The sequence below is a fragment of the Trachemys scripta genome, chromosome 7 (genome assembly GCF_013100865.1).
Source record: "Trachemys scripta elegans isolate TJP31775 chromosome 7, CAS_Tse_1.0, whole genome shotgun sequence".
NCBI lineage: Eukaryota > Metazoa > Chordata > Testudines > Emydidae > Trachemys > Trachemys scripta.
The window spans coordinates 107,230,628-107,245,537 of NC_048304.1; the positions used below are offsets into that span (position 1 = coordinate 107,230,628).

Below are 14,910 nucleotides of genomic sequence, written 5' to 3' on the forward strand. Positions count from 1 at the left end.
AGGGCTACTGCCGCTGTGGGCATGCGCGTCACCACACAGATGGGGGGGAGGGGAGACAATGCCCCTGCGCCTGCGGATTAGACGCCTGAGACGCGCTGGGGATGGGGAAGAACGGGAAGGCGGCGAGCCAATCAGCGGCGCGTTAAGAACGCCCCGTGACCGTTGGAAGGCGGACGTTCCGCCCGCAACGGTGTCCGGTGGGGAGCATGTTCTCTGTAGAAATCAGTTCTGCCGGGTTATTTCTGCCCGGCACGGCGCGGCAGGGGACGGTTGGCAGCCAGCGGGACGGTTGCGATGGCGAGCGGTAGCCTGGCGGGCGCTGTGGCAACCGAGGATGGCATCCGCAGCGCCAATGGCCCCCTCCTCCGCCCCCGCATCGCAGCCGGCTGCTCGTGGGACTGCGTGTCCCCCTCGTCTCCCGGGGGCCTGGCGGACACCCTGCGTCTCCTTCCCGAGGGAGCCAGTGACGGCGAGACGCTGGCGCCGCCCGAGTGCGGGTAAGGGATGCCCGGCACCGCAGACATGTACACGCTTGCGGGGAAGTGGAGGCTGGATCCCGATCCCTGGCGGGGTGTGGATCTGATCCTCTGCTGCCCCATGGAGTCCCGAGACCCCCTAATACCCTCGCCTTGGGGTGCGATGGGCTCAGGCCGGGGCCCTGGCTACAGCGCTGTTCTCCTGAGTGCCAGGCGCTGTACTGAGGCCGGAATAGATGCCCATGGTCGCAGTGAGTCTTCACACAGGTTCACCGTGTCCGGGCAGGTGTGTTTTACCCCCGGGGAGATGACAACTTTTAATGGAAAGAGACCTAACTAGACCTGATTACATGCTTATCGGAGCAAGTCCTGTGAGAACTAGAGCATCCGGGGAACTGATTAGTGTATTTCAAGATAGGGATCTCCCTGTGCGTAACTAAAAATATTGATAGCACACACGTTCTTCCCGCCCTCCCCCACCCCCGACATTTAAAACAGTATTTGAGATCAAAACTTCCTTCATATGTGGCAGAGCCATTAATTTTCATTGCAGACTGAATCCACAGCAAGTTTGAAATTTGTAAAATGTGATATAAATATTTCCCCACACACACATACACAACCTGTAATTGTAGTGCTTGTTCTTCGTTGTAAATACTGCAGTTATAAAAATATAGATTATGTATCTGTTCTCTTCAAAACTGAATGACTTTAAATGAAGAGTTCTTGTTTTATGTTTTATAAACTATAGTGTTACCTGAAAAGCATAGGTTAAATAAAATGTTGTTAAGTTGCTCCTTATAGAGAATGTTCCTTATATTTCTAGTGAGAACTCTGTGGTTTTGGAGAGACCCTTAAATGATGAAAAGGAAACTCCCTGCTTACTGTACCTGCAGTGTGATCCTCATGGATCTGAGGAAATAGTCTATGTTGGAATTTTAAGTGAGGCAAGAAACATGGAAGTATATGTAGGAGAAGAGTATTGTGGAACTGGTAGGGGACAGACTGTCTGCACCATCCAGAATGATAGGTAAGTGTCTTCATTATGTAGGCTCAGTGTAGTATTTGCTTATTAAATCCAATTGAAAAGGAAACTGGCTGTCTTAGGGGGGCTGGTGATGTATTATATTGCTTTTAGACTGTTGGCTTAAATGTAGCCCAGGTGTCTTAGTGAACAAAATGTGTTGCCATCTACTGGTTGTTTCGTCTCAATTGAGTTTTTAGTGGTCAGATATCCACCAACACAATTTGTGCTGCCTTGACAGTCTCAGCAGAGACCAAGGAATGAATGGGCATAGAAACTGCACTTCTTACCCTTCAAGGTAGGCCTTCCATGTCATTGTTGACGCACATTAGTGGTTTACACTACCAATGTGTTGTCTGTGTCAAACAGATGGTTAAGGCTGTTAGCTACCATTTTCAATGAGCTAAAGTATTTAATTCAGTAGTAATCTCTAAAAGCCATTTAGGATCACTTTAAATTCTCTTTATATATGGCTCCAAAGAGAGGAATGAAAATATATTTTAGTTATACTTTGGTTCTGCTTGTATACGCTGCAAGATTTTGCCTATGGAGGTTTTTTTGGGGGGGAGGATAAAAGGATGTAGACTTTAATTACAGTACATCAACATTTGGCCAGATATGTTGTTTAACTTGCTAATTTAAGAACCAACCAATCAGTCAAGCCAAAACGAGAAGAAAATCTTGTGGATACCATGCGTGGAAAAAAACCAGGAACTATATGTGTACTTGTGTGTATGTGCCGTATGATTAAATCCAAACTGAATTTCAGTGTTAAAACCAAAATATTCTGTTAAAAGATGACCCACTCTGCTCTTTTCTCATTATCATCTGACTATAATAGCTGATATTTTTGTCCTCTTGTAGAAAGCATTTCTGTAGCATTTACCATCTAGAGACTTCACAGCTCTCATTTATTTTATTTTTCTAACAGAAATGACAAGGTTACCTTATACAAAAAATATCTTAAATTGGAGTACTCAACAACCTCTTGTAGAATTAAGGTAGGAAGTTCCACAAAATTATGTTTTAAATTGTCATTTTTTGCCTTACTATCTGTTACTCAGATGATGATAGTTAGGTTTATATCAACCTGAGATGTGGTTTGAGTATTCTCTTCAAAAATGTAGGTGGATTTTGATACCAGGGTTCTCATGTCAAATCCACACCACAAATGTCTTAAAATGTCATTATTAAAGAGTGTGTGTGTGTGTGTGTGTGTGTGTGTGTGTGTGTGAGAGAGAGGAATGCTCTTAAACAAATAATTTTGTAAAATAGACATATTCTAGATGTTTAACAGTTTGTGCACAATGGGAATTTTAGGTGTTGATCCTACAAACGTGCACATTTGTAATTTTACATATGTGAGTAATCTTATTGTAGTTAATGGGACTACTCGCATGCATAAAGTTTAAACATAGGCTCTTATCATGCCAACACTTAAGCACAACTGATCTTCACTCATATTCTATTTCAATATGAGCACTATTCAGAATAATAGTAGTAGGAAGTCTATTAAACAGGTCTCAATTTTCCACTAAAATGACCTTTTAATTTCCAAAGTAGTACTTTGTTCTAAAATCTTATTATTTTTCTTTGTTTTTCAATAGCTGCTCTCCATTGGTGAAAGACAGAGAGTACTCATAACTAAAATTGTAGTACAAGTAAAATCAGTTTCTGCAAAATCTGCCTCAGATCTTCCTTCACTAGGATCAAGCGTAGATCTAGACAGAGTTCAAACTATGGTGGAATCCATGGGGTCAAAGTTATCTCCAGGTGCTCAGCAACTCATGAATATGGTTCGACTTCAGCAGAAGGCAAGTTACCACACTTTATTTAAATTTATAAAAAGGCATAATCCAGGACTTTGTGTTTTGTGTCTGTGTTACACGCATATTCCAAACTCATTTGATTAAAGACCTCTCCAAAGAAACTTCTTACTATTTCAAACCTTATTTAGCCACTACCATTGTAACAAGCCTGGGAACATAAATGAGCCTTGCAATGTGCGCTGAAGGTCACTAAAGCCAAGCTGACTGAATTCCAGAGTTGAAGACTCCCCACTAAAAACACTATGCCACGAAACCTTCCTCCCCTCTCCATTTAAACCAAAGGGGCTGTTAGGTTGAGATCTGTAGCTACAGGTAGCTCCTTTTTAAACTGTAGTATTATAGCAACAGTTTGCCCATTTCAGGTTTTGTAGGACAAAACTTACACCTTTCATTTCAACTCAAAATTAGGTGCTAGTCAGTGCGTATCATTGAGTATGTGAAGTGTAATGTGTTTCCTGCAGGAAATAACGTTTAATATCTGTGCAGCCACATTCTACGCCAACTTAAATATTAATTATTTTTAAGGATCAGCCACTTGTAGCAGTAATCCAGCCTTAAACTAACCAAACATGGGTGACGCTGAGATTTGCACCCAAAAGGAAAAGGTCACAACTTCTTCCTTGCTAAAATCAAATGATAAAAAGTGATCTTGGAACTTGAGATGACAGACTATTACTATACATTTAATAGTTTAGGATAGATATTGTATGTTACAACTGAGCTGTCACTACTTTGAGAATTGTGTGGGGTGTGTATGGTGGGGTTTTTTGTTTGTTTGTTTTTAAAAAACCCTTGTATCTTCATTGCAATAAAATTTGTTTCCGCCAAATAAAAGGGGAAGTACTTGTAGTATAACTATTGGATTTAGGCCGCAATCCTGCAAAGAGAAGCATATGTACAGACCCCTGCACCCACCCACATGGAGTAATTTTTAGTTTTGGAGCCCTCATTTAATCAACTCCTGCTTCAGTAATTTAAGTTCAGTCTAAAAAAATTTTTAGCTATTCTAAACCTTCATCTTGCAAATGTTAATCACTTTCACATTATTTCTTTACTGGGAAAGTTTCTTTATTTTCCATAGAATATCAGTAGATAACTTTCTTTATAATAAACTTTCATATCACATTCATTGAGTAAACTTTACACTGGTGAGAATGGAATGAATGCTATAGTTCTCTAAAATGCTACAGAATGCTTCCTTTTGTGGGGGGGGGGAGGCGGGCGGGAGAAGAGGCACATCTATTACTTCTGTAAATTTATATTCATAATATAACACCATTAAATATGTACATTTTTTTTATTTCCATTAGAACAGTTTTCCTCTTGGAGACAAACTTCAATGTATCTTTAGAAAAAAGGAATCTGTCTTTGGAGACAAGCATACAATTGATGGATTGCACAATGCAGCTGCTTTTAGAGGATTAAACCAATCATCCAATGCACCCTTTCCTTTTAAAAGTTGTTTGACAACTGAAACAGTTCTTGAAGATTTAAAAACACATACTGACGTGAACACACGGATACCTGGTAGAGAGAATATTCCTGATCTTGAAAGACTTAAAACTATGCAACAAAGCACTCCTCTTCCTGGAAATGATTTTAAAGTTACGTTGTCATCATTAATGCAAGAGCAAACAAGTGCAAACTCAAATATGCCCAGTTCTGGGCTGCTGCTTCCTTTTCTTCAAAACTTATGTAGTCAAGTAAATCATCTTCAGCTAGATGATGGGAATAAGCATTTTGAGAAGAGTACAATAGCTAAAGGGGAAGGCATTCAAACTGTTGGGTAAGTTAGGCTTGATACACTTATCCAACTTGTCCTAGCCTGTGGGCAATAGTGTATTTAAAAAATAAAATAAAAAATTCTGCCATGATAGTACTCCAAGGCCACACACCACAAAGCCCCGCCATTGCAATTTAAAGGAATAAAACAGTTATGAACATTAAATGAACATCAGCATTTTGAAATGTATTTGAATATTTTTCATTATTATCTTCATAATCCTGGCTTCTTTCCAGTGGCCGATCCTAGTGTACCTTTTTCTGCTTTATTCTAGGTGTCTCTTTTCTTCCCCTTTATCACAGTTTTCTTATCTTTAACTTTTATCCCATCAATCTCTCCTTCCTTTTCTTTCCCATATTACCAGATTCATAGCTTTAGACTATTATGTAAGATGGTGGAAAGGAAAAGGAGTGCTTTATAGTTGGCAGTACTCTGGTGAGAATTCAGACATCTCCAGCTACCAGGAAAGGGGGAAGTGCTGGTGTTCCTTATCTGGGCATTCTACTTGAACTGTGCTTGGTGGCTCCATTTTTTTTTTGATTTATGAGCCTCTGTTTAGTAGATGTGATAAATGTGTGAATCCTTGTTCCAAAATCTTCTATGGCTGCTAAGTGGCAAAAGGTGCATTCTCTTTCTGTTTCTCCCAGAACTTGTATGAGTGGGGTGTCTCTACTACACTACCCTCCTTCCTGGTCTTCATTTTTCCCACGAGTGAAAAGCTCCAGTGTCTGCCCGTGCTAAACCTCATATCTTTCCCAAGTATCAGCAGACTGAAGAAGATCAGTTTATTGATACTACTGCCCACTGGGTTCTGAATAGCAGCAATGAAAAATGACAGAACTCTAGCTAACTTTCCCTCTATTGCAGCTTGACAGAAACATGGCATTGCATTGGTTACATGTGGGAAGTGATTTAGCAAGGGTTCCTCTCCCCCAGCCTCCTGGTTTGGGTATGGTGAATATCCTGGAAAGTTTGAGTACAAACTGTTAATTTTTGAGACATTTAAAAAGGGCAAGGGAGGGACAATATAGCTCTTGCATTTAAATATGTACAAAAAGTCGTGTCTGGTTTTTTTTTTAAACACAATCAACCCTAAATGGCAGAAAAAGTTGAAACTTGGAACTGGCTGGTCCTAATTGATGAATACGCTGTCACTGTAAGTGGAAGCCAATTTTATTTTTTTCCAAACTTTTTTTCCCCAAGATTTCATACTCCCATACATACTATAATAAATAATGTAAATCTATCATATGGATATGATGTGTGGCTTTTGTGCTACTATTTTACTGAGAATTCCCTAACTTTGTTTCTCACTACACAGGTATGGAAGCATAAAATGAAATTTGTACAGATTAGTGTGCTAATCTTTTCTTAAACAAAAAATTACCATTTTCAGTATTGGGGTAAGATTACATTAAACACAGATTAACATAGTATCTTAACTCTTACACACTTACAAAAAGTATTTTGGTTGGTTAGTTGTACAGGTAAATGTACACACTAATGTAAAATAGGGCAAATCTTGCCCTTATGATATACACCTGACTAATGTATGTTGCACAGTGTGTGTTTGGACAAAATTAGGCCTTCTGTGTAGTAAAGGTGTAAGTATTTATTTATTATTTTGACTTTAACATTAAGAGTACCTCCTACTGAGTGCATATTCTAAGAAACCCAGTAATACTTCAAAACTTCAGTGCCCTTCCTTGAGGCACTGGGATCTCTATGTCAGTTAGCCAGCATGCTCACTGGCTCCATATTAAAAATAGGAATGACTAATTATTTATATTTCTTGCAGAATGGAACAGCAGCCTATTTGCTCCTACTTGGAAAAGGTCATATCCAAAAATATGGAACTGATGGAGAAAAAACTAATGGACTATATTGATCTAAGTATGCAGAAACTTCAGGAACATATAGATACTAAAGTTGTTCTGTTAATGGACATGGTTCAAAACTCCAGATCGAACAAAATGTCACAAGAACAATATGACTCTGGAGTAGGACTCTCAAATGGAGAGAGATAGACAATATTTGAAAGAGACAGGTCCCCAATATAAATACTTTCCAGGGGCAAGTATTTATTTTGATGTCTTTACAAAGCATAATATTTATTAAACTAATTCTAAGCCCCCCAAGTTGTTACATTTGTTACTGTAATTCTGCCCAGTATTGTACACTAAATGTTAGTGTTATAAAACATCTGTAATCTTTAAGAATATCTATATTTTTCATAAGTGTAAGAATTTTGTATGTATTTTTGTGGCTTATTTAGTTAAATATTTCTAAAAAGCCACTTGAAATACATTTTCTCAATCTCTACTTGAACTATGAAATATGTGCTATAAATAAAGTGAGTTGTAACTTTTGTATTTATATTGGCTTAATTGTTTTCTGTTTTATTGGCAATCCATTTCTAGAAGATTAAAAAACAGAATTCAGTTTCTGTTTAGTTTTAGTTTATTTTAATTCTTTGGTTAAAGGTTAAAAAGATAGGGTACCTTTTACTTCTAATGCACCAGTTCAGAATCATTATCTGATACACCTGAAGCTGAACTGAAGCACAGTACAGAAAGTGGATTGACTATTATCAATGACCTAAATGACAGACCTTATCTATTGATGCTCAATTCAAAACAAGCACACAACTGCTTGGATGGATTTAGTGTAGCGTATTGGTCAGAACCTCAGCCCACAGTAGTAGCAGAAACTGCCCTAAAGGAGCAGATAAGGGGGCCCCCTTTTATATAGGGAGTATGATGGGACAGGATCTCTGCATTATGGTAATCCTGAACCAGAGGAATGACCCTATAGTATTATGGTTGCTCCAGGATCAGGAGGTAGAAAGGTGGCTTAGAGTCCTCTTTCACCCATGTCTACTGCATTGGCAGAGACTACAGATGTTCTACACGCATCCGGCTTAACAGAGATAAAGGCAATATCTTCCTTTGAGAAGCAGACAATCCTCTCTGTGAAGAAATATAGAGATATGTATTTGTTTTTTAATTATGGGCATTTTTACTTATAAAATAAAATTACAGACTCATGAACCACAAGAAGCTATATTTCAGAAGGACAGAGATAGCTACACATCTGAAGTTTCCGCTTTAACTTTATATTAATTTTACTCTAACTTGTTAATCTTCATTCCCATCTATCTGAGAATACGTAGGACAAAACTGGTTTCCAAATTTAATTTCCAAGCTTAATTTAATGTATTCTATTCAAATATCTAAAAGGTTTAACCCAAAATATACAAATTCTAAAATAAATACTAAAAAAAATTAAGAGTCTGTGTAGGCAGTGGCTAGTAAGTAGTTGCCCCCATTGCCTGTTCTGTATCCACCCTATCCTACATTCTCTCTCCTCCCCCACCCACCCATACCACCATTTCTTCCTCTTCCTCCCCTACTTCCTCACACAAAGAAAAACTGATGAGCCTTGCAGTATGCCTTTAAGGTCATCAGATCCAGATACTATAGAGGATCAAAGGAGGATGTGAGTTCTACAGTTGAGGTTGCTTCACTAAGAAGACCCTGCCAGCAGCCCCTCTTCCTACTTAAACCAGGGAACCACCAGCTCAAGCGCCTCAGGATATTGCAGTTCCTAGAGTATCACAAGGCTAGAGAAGGCCTTTGAGGGAGAAAGGACCCAAATGATTTTAGGCTATGTAGGTCAAATCACTATACGTAGAAGGCAGCAGTTGCAAAGCACAGGTTTAATTTTTGTTGTTGTTGTTGTGAGAAAGCTCTTTAAGTGGGCAGCTGTATTCAATTTGAATTTCTAAGTGATCTTAATAGCCCCATGAAAAATGTATTTAAATACTACATTTGAAATATTCTTTCTGAAATTTGTTTGCATTGTTTCAGGACAGCAAGAGGTATTTACTTCCTTTAAAATAAGTAACCGATCTGAAAAAAATTTTTCAGAAAATATCCAACTTAATTGTGTTTCTATCTACATTACACTATTGTAGAAAAGATGACAAGTACTTTGGCAATAGCTCTGCAGTTTCTGATTGCTGCTTGGCAATTGATATAATATTTCAGAACCACAGCTGCTACAATAACGTTTGTAGCCAGAACCACAAATGAAAGGATATATAAGCAGTAGAGCTGCAGATTCAAGGTTCCTTGCACTTGAGCGAAAGACTCTATATAGAAAAAAAAATAGTTAAAGTCAGTGGAATCATTACCCAATCCTTAATGGAAATTTATCTTCCATCAGATATTTTGATTCCTCAAGGATGATTTGGAATAGAATGCAAATTCTGAACCCACATCACCAATGAGTTTTAACATTTTTAAAAAAACATAACCAACACAGTGACAGAGAGCTTCATTAACTGTCTATATTTTTCATCCTTTTATAAGATAGATAAATGTTAATACGATACAACATCAGAATAATCCAACTCATTTAGCCTGTGAGCTAATTCAGTTTTTAACCTAAACGGTAATTTTTTTCCTGTTTATTGCATGGTTTTCCCCCCCAAGTTTCTGTCCTTTCCATAGTTAATTTTGTTTGTATAGGTGTCAGGTTTAGGAGGGCTTAACCTAGCTTTGTTTTAGTAATTTGTGGTTCTGCATATTAAAAGCTTTCCCATAAAAAATGAATTAAAAAAAATACAACTGAAATATTAACTCTTGTTTTGTAAAGAAGATTATAACAAAGATGATAGCTGAAATGTGTGTTTTTTTTTTTTTTTTAAATTATGCTACTTTAGTAATGTTGAGCTACATACACATTTTGTTAAAGAAACGGTCAAGATAGTCATGATTTGAAACTGTTACATCCTTTTTTTGGGTATTTAACTTACTGATAGTTCTTTATGGCCTGATTCAATGCCCACCTAAATAATTTTGAGTCCTATTTTTTTTACTTTGTGTGCATTCAGCCAGAAGACCATTCAATCTTTCAAATAATCTGCAAAAGTGAGAAAAACTCTTTATCTGAATCCTTGAGACCCTGATTCTATTCCCACTCCAGTTTTGCATTAGTGTAATAGTATTGTCTTCAGTGGAATTCCTTCTGATTTACACCATCATATATGAGAGCTGCATGAGGTCTTTAGTTTACATACTGCTCTTACATGACTGATCAACAGAACAGCAATCCCTTTTTGGACGGATGCATTCCTATCACAGCATCAGCTTTCCATTTGTATGAAGAAATCTCTCTTCTGTGCCTAGAAACACAACCTTGAGTACAGTCAGAATTAACATCACCATTGTCACAAATTAAAACTTTACCCTGGAGGTAAACTAAACTTGGTGTTGCAGGAACTTGAAGGTATTAAATTTGAATCCCCAGCATGGGCAGCAGGAACTTCTGAGTTCCAATTTTCAGCTCTGACACAGATTCTCATAAGTTACCTTGGGCAAGTCATTTAACCTCCTTGTCCCCGGTTCCCAGACTGTGAAATGGGGCTAATGTATCAGGAGTATTGCAATGATCTAGTTAATGTTTGTAAAGTGTTTGAGGATGAAATAGTCATTAAAACTGATTCAAGGATGACTATTGAAACTGTTGCTGAAAAGCAATAGTGTACAAATAAAACCTTTGAAAGTAGATAAGTTCAAATGTCAGGCTCAGACTTCTAATGGAGCCCCCTTTGCATCCTCCTCTGTAGCTTCTTCCGTGTGTCCCTATATGTCTGAAACTCTGGCCTGACTTGATACAGCATGCCTCAGTCCTCTCCCTCCTTCATGTCCATTCTTAATATGCACTTGTTTCATGGGGCTCATACACCCTGAAGAGAAAAATTAATAAAATAAATGAATGCATAGACATAGAACTATGGCTAAGGAGAACATCCATGGCTTCAACAGAATTATTTGACTTTTAAGGGCTGCGATGGGATTCCCTCACTGCTTGTGGTGCATCCTGGGGATTAGCTGTGCCAGGTGCTGCACTCTCCTCAGCAGTAGGGTTGCCAACCCTCCCAGTTTCGCTGGGAGTTTCCCAGATTTTAGGTGTTGAAAGTCCAGTGGCGCAGCAGGGCTAAGGCAGGCTCCCTGCCTGCCCTGGCCCTGTGCCACTCCCAGAAGTGGCTGGCACAACCCTGCGTGGCCCCTGGCGGGCGGGGGAGGCCAGGCGGTTCAGGCCGGGAACTGCGGCCAATGGGAGCTGCGGGGGGTGGTGTTTGCAGGCACGAGCAGCACACAGAGCCCTGTGCTCCGCCTCCCCTCAGGGGCCGAAGGGACATGACAGCCATTCTGGGAACGGCACGGGGCCAGAGCAGCAGGGAGCCCCAATCCCCTGTCCCAGCCCTGAGCCCCCTCCAGCACCCACACTCCCTCCCAGAGCTTGCACCCATGCCCCTGCCTTCACCCCAACCCCCTGCCTCAGGCACAGCCCTGAGCCCCCTCCCACACTCCAAACCCCTCAGCCTCACCCCCAAACCCACACCCCTTCCACACCCCAGCAAGTGAGTGGGGTGGTGGGGAGCAGGCAACGGGGGGGAGGGGGGCGCCTCAGGGAAAGGGCAGGGCAAGGGTGCTTGGGTTTGTGTGATTAGACAGTTGGCAACCCTACTTAGCAGTGTCTCTACCAGTCTTCTTCTCTCAGTCTGCATCTTGCTCGCTCTCGGAGTGGCAGCTTCTGGTTCATGACTTGGCCTGCTGGCCAGATCACTAAGTTCTTCCCCTTCAAAAGGGATTGCAATCCTTTCAGACTAGCTGTCTGGCTGATGTCTCTAACACCTTGTGCCACTACCCAGTGGGTGGTTGGGGAACCCAGGTCCACCATCTACAATGGGTTACAGCCCAGAGACCCTATAATGTGCAGCCAAGACCTGTACTCTCCTAGCCCTTGCTACTGTTTTCCGAGGCTTCTTGCTACGTAACCATCTCCCCTCCCTCTTTGGGTTTACCAGCCCACTTTCCCTCCTCTCAGGATGTGACTGCAAACTCCTTCCCTGCAGCTGCTCCCCCTTCCTGGGCTTTATGTAGGCCACTCTGTTCCTGTCCAGCTGAACCCGCTTCTAATTAGTGGCCTCCTTGTAGCCTACAAGTCTCCCCTACTTGCTGCTTAATTGGTTAATTAGGCCAGCCTGGCCTAATTTACCCTCTCAGGGCCAGTGTGGGGAATACACCCCATCACATGGGCTATAAACCCTTTTGGTTCACAACATATGCGAACCACTAAGGGTACATCTACACAGGGTACAACAGCCCCACAGCAGCAAGTCTCAGAGTCTGAGTCCTCGGCTCATGCTACAGTGCTAATAATGGTTTCATAGACAGGCTTAGGCTCTAAACACCACCCCTTTCCCTCGGCGTCAGAGCCCGAGTTCAAGCCTGAGCCATAATGTCTAGACAGCTATTTTTAGTGACATAGTGTGAGCTCCATGAGCCTGAGTCTGTTGACCCAGGCTCTGAGACTTGCTGCTGTGGGATGCTGCTCGCTGTGTAGAAGCATCCTAATTTGTCAGGGGCTAGGAAGAAACTTTTTCTGTGGGCAAGTTATTTCCTAATTATTTCCACCTTCTGAAGCATCTGAAACTGGCTACTGTCAGAGACAGAATACTGGACTAGATGGACCCCTGGTCTGAGCTTTCTATACATACATCATAACATGGCAGATAGTTAATTTAAATGTACCATCATCCTTCCTGATCTCCATCACCCGAGCCTGCTGAAGTGTCTCTTGCAGGTGCTCCATGAGAGCTGAGCTATGCAGCGGAGGGACAGGGTAGAGGCTGGAAAGGGCAGGGCCATACATGCTTTTGTGACATTGACCTCCCCAACCAAATCTTCCAGGATGCCCCAGCAATAGGTTAGGCTGCTTCTGCTTCCAACATGTAGATTTCTATACCTGGAAGGGGGAGGAAGAGGTGGTTTGGTAGCAGCAGCAGCTTCCAGGGAACCTGTGGAAGCACAACTCTATCTGAGGTGTGTTGCAAGGATACAGAGGAGCTTTGGAGGCAGTAGAGGAGAACAGGGCCTCCACAGAGGTAGTTCTGTCCACCAGGCTCCTGGTGATCTAGTAATTTTGGAGGTGAATCCCCTTCTACTCCCAAAGGTGGAAGGGAGGAGAAACAACCCCAGTCTTGCCATGCCTTAGGTGAGAAAGCAAATGCAATTCTAGGAGTTTCTATTCCCTTAAGTGTGCCTATTTCTCAAGGGGGGTGATGTAATTAGTTTATGACTAATCTCTTCCACTCCAGTATAGTATTATATGCTATAACTACTCATAAGGAATGTGGATTCATGGATTGAACCTGCCATTTGCATTCTCAATATTGCCTACTAAGAAGCAGAAAGTTGATGTTACAAACCCTTCAATGCTTATGATCCTGCTAGTGCCACAGACGTGTTCTTACCTTAATCCTCGCTTAGACCAAGGAAGCCAGGTGTGTTGGTATTCAAGAGAGAAGGAGGGGATAGTAATGTGGACTTTTCTGAGTACAAAGCGCATTACACAACTGTGTATACATAAGAGGGGCTCTTGGAAACTCATCATTCAAGTCACACTATAATACAGTATAATGGAGAAAATCTTTTCCTTTATTAAAAATAATACAACATACAAAATATTAATCCCACTGCATTTGACTTTTCATATTGTGACAGGGTCAGGCCAGATGGCTACAGAAGAGTGATTGAAGGCAGATATATTAGTCCCAGATTAAGTAGATCCCTTTTCCCTGGGTAAGGTAACAGGGGCAGTTCCAGAACAAACAGGAACTTGCTGGAACCAGTCTCCATGATATTCTTATCGATAAACTAGGCAAATACAACTTAGATGGGGCTAATATAAGGTGGGTGCATAACTGGCTGGATAACCGTACTCAGAGAGTTGTTATTAACGGTTCCCAATCCTGCTGGAAAGGCATAACAAGTGGGGTTCCACAGGGGTCTGTTTTGGGATCAGCTCTGTTCAATATCTTCATTAACGACTTAGATATTGGCATAGAAAGTACACTTATTAAGTTTGCAGATGATACCAAACTGGGAGGGATTGCAACTGCTTTGGAGGACAAGGTCATTATTCAAAATGATCTGGACAAATTGGAGAAATGGTCTGAGGTAAACAGGATGAAGTTTAACAAAGACAAATGCAAAGTGCTCCACTTAGGGAAAAATAATTAGTTTCACACATACAGAATGGGAAGAGACTGTCTAGGAAGGAGTACGGCAGAAAGGGATCTAGGGGTTATAGTGGACCACAAGCTAAATATGAGTCAACAGTGTGATGCTGTTGCAAAAAAAGCAAACATGATTCTGGGATGTATTAACAGGTGTGTTGTGAGCAAGACACGAGAAGTCATTCTTCCGCTCTACTCTGCGCTGGTTAGACCTCAAATGGAGTATTGTGTCCAGTTCTGGGCACCGCATTTCAAGAAAGATGTGGAGAAATTGGAGAGGGTCCAGAGAAGAGCAACAAGAATGATTAAAGGTCTTGAGAACATGACCTATGAAGAAAGGCAGAAAGAATTGGGTTTGTTTAGTTTGGAAAAGAGAAGACTGAGAGGGGACATGATAGCAGTTTTCAGGTATCTAAAAGGGTGTCATAAGGATGAGGGAGAAAACTTGTTCACCTTAGTCTCTAAAGATAGAACAAGAAGCAAGGGAGGTTTAGGTTGGACATTAGGAAAAAGTTCCTAACTGTCAGGGTGGTTAAACACTGGAATAAATTGCCTAAGGAGGTTGTGGAATCTCCATCTATGAAGATATTTAAGAGTAGGTTAGATAAATGTCTATCAGGGATGGTCTAGACAGTATTTGGTCCTGCCATGCAGGCAGGGGACTGGACTCGATGACCTCTCGAGGTCCCTTCCAGTCCTAGAATCTA

General features: G+C 41.1%; 1 protein-coding gene across 2 annotated transcripts; it reads left to right on the top strand.

The window, feature by feature from the left end:
- The first annotated feature begins 166 nt into the window (after nucleotides 1-166).
- Nucleotides 167-7,488, top strand: C7H10orf88 (chromosome 7 C10orf88 homolog). Of its 2 annotated transcripts, none has more exons than XM_034777282.1 (6): nucleotides 167-497; nucleotides 1,303-1,506; nucleotides 2,432-2,501; nucleotides 3,108-3,314; nucleotides 4,640-5,115; nucleotides 6,911-7,488. In XM_034777282.1, exons 1-6 carry the CDS (start codon nucleotides 295-297, stop codon nucleotides 7,137-7,139), a joined length of 1,389 nt encoding a protein of 462 aa, XP_034633173.1. In that variant the 5' UTR covers nucleotides 167-294; the 3' UTR covers nucleotides 7,140-7,488. The 2 variants fall into 2 exon arrangements, with proteins under 2 accessions (XP_034633173.1, XP_034633174.1); XM_034777283.1 differs by lacking the exon at nucleotides 167-497 and adding an exon at nucleotides 514-762.
- The last annotated feature ends 7,422 nt before the right edge of the window (nucleotides 7,489-14,910 follow it).